Below are 6699 nucleotides of genomic sequence, written 5' to 3' on the forward strand. Positions count from 1 at the left end.
GTTGATGTGTGAATCAGCTGTTTTAGTTTGAATTTACGCGACACTGGTGTTCTCATCAGACTTTACGCGCTCAGTTTGTACTTTACTTGTGTTTTACTTGAGTTCTACTACGAGTAACTCGTAGAACAGACCTAATGTAATTAATGAATTATTGCAAATTCTAAGAGCTAATAAAATCAATATGCCAACAGATGCAAGAACATTAAAAAGCATTCCTAAAGAATTGGTTACAAGGGAAATGGGAGAAAGAAGATATGTATGTTACGGCATTAAGCATGCACTGATCGATTAAGTTTCATAATTATATTACTATATTGTATTCTATTTATTAGAGGATTATATTAATATTAACATTAAGTTAGCAGTAAGAAATACTAAACTATTTTTAATATTATTATTTATCTTATTATTTAATTTTATTATTTTATTTTATTTTATAAATACAATTTACTATAACTATATATTAATATTTAGTAATATTGTATTTAATATCAATAAATCAACAATTTCAACCTTAACTTTTTTAAGTTTTATTTTCGTTATTTCAATGTTTTCGATATTTTGCAGAACGCAACGTTACTCTGAGATACATATAGAAGAGTAAGTTTTTATGCTTCTCTGCGATGCATATGGAAAAGTAAGTTATTCACTTCTCTGTGATGCATACGAAATGCATATGAAAGAGTAAGTTTTCTCACTTCTCTGTGATGCATACACGGTGCATATAGAGGAGTAATTTGTTACACTTCTACGCGAGTAGCGGATTAACGAACAACTTCTCACGACTAAAGCGACTCTTAGACGCTCTCTTCCGCACTTAGATTGCTTAGTATTATAATTTCAGAAAGATTCTTCCACCATTGAAAATGTTTGCTGGGAAACATTGATTAAGCTATTGCATTGTCTTTGCTTGTATGCGAAGCATTTGGTAATCGTATTGAACTTGTGTTGTTTGTCATATGTCTTATGCTGTTATATTATTTCTTTTACTCTTTCTGACTTAAGAGGATCTTTTTTAGCCTTAAGAGTGAATTTACTTTTAACATTGCACTTTTAACATTTATGTTTATACAAAAATTGTTTACAAAATTTTTTTATGTAGATATATTCTTACGTTTTTTTAGTACTACTAGCTGACACTTATTTGTTGTCCTATATTCTTAATCCAGTTTTTTCGTGTAATTAGTTAGTAATTTAAGTGCTATTATATTTCCTGGCGTAGCAAGAATTGTGTAAAGGAAAGGTTACTAAGCAATTTTAGTAGTATTTTTGCAATACATTATCTGTAGTTTATATGGTCAGTAAGTGATCTATTCCTTAATCCATTTACCTCCCACTTGAATACGCTACTGGATATAATTTGAACTTAGACTTCATGCGTCCTTAAATTAGGACGGGTTAGGAACGATTTGTTTTGTGCCATTAATACAATTTATATAATGTATATTCATATAATGTATTTGCTATTTTTAAACTGAGTGGACAATTTAGTGTTGTTATAAGAGTTTATTTAGTAATATTAATATTTTCAATTTTTAACTTACTTAAGTAATAATATTTTATTTTCTGACACTACATTTTTTTAATTTTAATCATTTGTATTATTTTATTTGTAAATTTTTTTAAATTAATAAATTCAATTTTTTCTTGTTTTTTTGTTTAAATAGAAAACATTTTTTGTTGGGTATTAAGAAATGAATATTTCTCTCTTAGCTCTTTTAGAATATTCTCATTTTGTTGCAACATGCGCATTTAAGACCTAAAGAAAACAATAAGAGCATCTGTCACTGCACATATAACAAGGTTCCATGGTGTAATGGTTAGCACTCTGGACTCTGAATCCAGCGATCCGAGTTCAAATCTCGGTGGAACCTGAATTATTTTTATAAAAATATTTTTTATTATATTAATAATTTGTACATTTTTTTTTTAATTTTCTGCAAATAAATAAAAATACTAATGTGCTTTTTATTTTCACTTATCTCATTTTTCATTCACAAATACTTATTTAAACCATTAAAATTAAAATTGTTAAAAATTGAGACGCTTGTTTTTACACCTTTTAATACATGGTTATACTACTATACGCAGCTTTTTATTTTCTAGTCTGACCCCAAAGACTTGTTACTATATAATTTCTTTAAAATATGATGTTTGTTTTGATTTGTCTCTACTTAAACTGAAATTTAAACTCTACTCTGCTTTTAAACTCTTTTTTAACTCTACTTAAAGAATCGCTTGGATATATAAGATACAGTACTTTTAGTGTTTAGTGTAGAGAGTTTTGTGCTTTTATCGAGAAATTCACTAGTAAAGTGTAAACAGTGTTATTATAGAGATGATTTAATCGATTTTGAAATTTAAATTATGTTGATATTTATTTAGTTTTTATATTTATTATGTTAATATTGACAATGTAACGATATTTTTTAATTGCTTCCAAATTGTATTCTCCGGTACCATAAAGTATTCTCCAGTACATACAAATCTATAAGTAAGAAATTCCTGAGTTGAAATTTTTGTTTTATACTCCAAAGTTCGGGGTATTTCTATGTTTAGGAAGTTTTTTTTTAAATGACAATAACATTGTGATAATAAATCTTTATCTTGTACGTTATGTTATGTTAATCCTTTTCCGAGTTAGTGCATCTGGGCACTTTTACTCTATGACAGCTGGGGGGATTCTGCAGAGTCCCGCCCTGACTAATTTGAGTATTACTGATAATCTTCGTGATTATTCAATGATTGATCTAAGATCTGCGTACCGCACCGTGCGGTTAGTGATTACTCTAAGATTAGATACTGATAATTAGGGCAGCCTGTCGGTTGTCGCATATAGCTTCAGAGCTCTGTCCCTTATGTATTTTTTGACCGGATCTATTATAAGGTCTCTTAGCATGTCATTCTTGCGGATGTACCATGGTACTTTGAAGAGCCTTCGGAGAGCCTGACTTTGAGAAACTTGTAGCTTTTGGATAGTAGAGTGTACGTAAATTCATAAATGCAGTTATTTAAAAAGTATTAATTTGGGATTTTCAGATCACGTGTTCCAGAAATTTAATCTATTTCTAGAACATAGGGTGCTGAACAATTTATATATATGGTATAAATATTAACTTCCTCAATTATTCAAATACAAAATCAATTATTTGATTTGTTTAATTGTTTTAATTTTAAAATTGAATATTAAAAATTGAATATTAAAATTGAATATTGTAGAAAATAGCTTTTTTAGCATGTTTAATATTAAATATTAATATTAAAAATTTAATACTTTAATGCCATTTTCTCCAAAACCCACAACCGCATCCATCATATAAAATCCCTCTTTTGGGAAATTGATGTTGAAATCCATGTACATATCGTTTTGAATTGTGTCTCTTTAGCAATATGCTTAATAACACAAAGCTGCAAAAGGGGAAAACCATAAACTTGATAGGATAAAGACTAGATGATAAGATAAACACTTAGATTAAGATGCATAGGATAAGAAAAAAGTAAGAGTGAATTCTAATTAAAATTTACTAACTAACTAACTATGAATTAGACATAAACTGCTGTCAGCGTGGACACACCGAAAGAGCTCTTTGGTGCAAATAATATGACCACTAATCCAATTTGTAGACAGAAACCCACACAAAAAGTCATATGAAAATATTCAAAATTTTTTGTTAGAATATTAAAATTTATTTATCGCATACGATAATTATTTTTCTTAATTTAATATATATATAAAATATTCAAAGCCAATCTATATTAGTACTCTTACAACATATATTTAACGTTTCAAATTAATAAACATTAGCTAACATATTGTGACAATAAAATACATATCACAACAAAATTTAAAAGTAAAGATTTTAAATGTATATTTACAAAAAAAAAAATAATAATAAAAAATATATTTATATACAAAAATTTTAAATTTAATTTAATCTTCATTGTTATCGTTTTCATTTTGTTGTAGTTGAATTTTGCGATTTTGAAATCTAATACATTTAGGACACAACATTTTTTTTCGCGTCAGACAAACTCGGTGATATATTGAATTACATTTATCACAAATTATGCAGCCATCATCAAATGGATATATGACCTCACAATTGCTGCAAATTTCACATATATAAGCTTTAGCTGTACACATGGAACAATTACGTATATGGCGATTAAAATTGTTAAAGACTTTTGACAAAAATTCCATTAGAGTACCATTTTCAGTTTCTTCTAAATCGTGTATTGAATAAAATTCATTGGATTGTATTAAATGACGTCGGATACCTTTAAATAAGCAATAATTAAATTTAACAAATGTATATATATAATATTGCTAGATTTTTATTTATACCAATTTGATTGTCAATTAGTTTTTCCTCCATTGCCAGTCGGCACTCAATTAAATATTTACGCATATAAACTAAGTTCTGGCGAATTTTTTTAATGGTACATAGCTTCTCCAGGAAAACAAATAATTTTGGATTTGCCTCTTCTAGTTTAACCAGTGGTTTGTCAAGAAATAAATTAATTTCTTGCAGGGAAGCACGTGATACTTTACGTGGTGCGAAGTCCCAATTATGTATAACTCGTGCTGGTATAATGCTATTATCGTTCCAATGACACGGCGGACAATAATATAAGCCATTGTAATCACACAGGCGTGGTTCGATCCAGGCATGCTCTATAAAGAGTATAATTTATAATAAAACCTTTAAAGCGTATTTTTGTTTATTAAATTTAGCCAAATTAGGAAATGAAAGTTATAGAGTTAAAAGAAAATTAAAGTAAAAAAAGCCATCAGCGAAAAAAAATTAAAGCCATAATTAATAGTTTTTAAAATTGCTAAATCTATTGATAGGATAGTGCTCGTGAATAATATATATAATTATTGATATAGACTATTATATGAATAGACAGCCACAATATATCCAATCATAATTAATTCATTAAGATATCCGAATTAGTACAACATTTTTGAACATTTTTGGTATATAATAAAGGATTTTTCATTTGCTATCGCTTTAGGTTCAATAAAATAAATAAATAAAGTTGGATAAGAAAGTTGATGTTTTCTTTTCTTATGTTATTTTCTTCACTTGTAATGAGTTAAAAAATGTATATATAGTATTTATAATTTTAACGATTGTTCGAACTTATAGCGATACTTATTAAACGTATTCAACACTTCAAATAGAAAATGAAGTCTTACCAATGTTACATAAACATTTATGATACTAAGACCACTTAAAGAAAATTATTAAATTTATTTTTGATATTAAAGACGTCTTCTGTAACATTAAAGACAAAAGATTAATTTATTTTATATCAATTTTTGTTCATATTCATACTAAAAGTGGGGAATATTGTGGCAAAGAAATTTCTAAGAAATTATTTTATATTTATGTTGTTGTTGTTGTAGTCCGCCGGGATCTAAAAAGCAGATAACATGTAATAATTACAAAACGAATGCAAGGGGAGGGAAGTGGATGGGCGGGGTTAGAGTTAAGAGGATAATGGGAAGGGAATAATGGGAAGGATACAACTAAAATCAACCAGGGTCCAGCCGTAGAGACCTAGCTACCTCAAGGAGATGAGACCAAAGGTCGATTGGACTTAAATTAGTGTGTGCAGTGGAACAAGAGAACTGATGGCTGAGGTCATGGGGGATAGAGTTGTAATTTGGGTACACATGGACACGTTTATGCGTGACAAGTAACTGTTTAGCACATGGCTATATCCTAATCTCAATTGAGCTAGGACAATTCTTGCTGCACGGGGGAGACGATTCTATATTTATAATTATTGGTATCGGTCTTATTATATCGGCTGTTTATTATAAAATTAGTATTAGTGTGTTTACATACTTTTTTTTATATAAAATAATATATAAACAAAAAACAAACCAAACACTGCCAAAAAAAAAACTTTTAATATTAAAAAAAATAGTTTGAATATTAACAATTATATGAACAATTATTGTATGTTTAAGTAGTGACGCATAATTGTGTGGTTTGTTTTTATAAATAATGACTAAATTTATTTTTTATATGGTTTTATACGATTTTTATAAGATCTGCTTTTTCTCAAGATTTTTTTTTAGTATAAAGTGCTTTTAAAAAACTGTATTTTTCTTTATATCTAAATGGTTTTTTTTGGTTTTGGTTTTTACTATTTTAATATAATATTTAGTTTCCTGATGATGATTTTAGACTAAAATCAAAATATCAATAAAATAAAAATTATTATAAAATAAATAATGGTCTCTTAATTTTGATTTTTAACAACAAGAAAAAATTTAACGAATTAGTCTGCAAAAACACTTTATCGAGATGTTTTCTTAATAAAGTAAATATAATAATTACAAATAAAACTGACAAATTGTTTATTAAATTTGAAGGTCTCTACAATAACTAAATTCTTCGTTTTATATATATTTTTAATTTTTTGCCACGGAATTTATTAAACAATAATTAAGGGATTATGTGGCTCTAATTAAATAATAAATAAATTTTAAAATTTACATATAATATAGATACATATATTAAAAAGTGGGATTTATACATTATTAAACAATATTGCAAAATCGTGTTAAATAGTTTGCTATGATATATAAAATTAAATTAATTAGGATCAAAATATACTGTCAGTAATTTTGCAATAATTTTAAAGTGGTGAAATATAAATGAAAGGCCATGGTGTTGTGGA

General features: G+C 27.2%; 1 protein-coding gene and 1 non-coding gene across 2 annotated transcripts; one reads left to right on the top strand and one right to left on the bottom strand.

Moving 5' to 3' along the window:
* Window positions 1-1802: 1802 nt before the first annotated feature.
* Trnaq-cug lies at window positions 1803-1874 on the top strand. Its single transcript has one exon. It is a non-coding gene; the product is annotated as a tRNA-Gln (tRNA).
* Window positions 1875-3931: 2057 nt separating this feature from the next.
* On the bottom strand, window positions 3932-4688 carry LOC119680113 (differentially expressed in FDCP 8 homolog; the record flags this gene model as incomplete). Its single annotated transcript, XM_038092789.1, has 2 exons — window positions 3932-4278; window positions 4346-4688. Coding segments are annotated over 2 exons (690 nt in total), but the record flags the coding sequence as incomplete, so codon positions are not given.
* Window positions 4689-6699: the final 2011 nt, after the last annotated feature.

Source organism: Teleopsis dalmanni, chromosome 1 (genome assembly GCF_002237135.1).
Source record: "Teleopsis dalmanni isolate 2A chromosome 1, ASM223713v2, whole genome shotgun sequence".
Classification (NCBI taxonomy): Eukaryota; Metazoa; Arthropoda; class Insecta; order Diptera; family Diopsidae; genus Teleopsis; species Teleopsis dalmanni.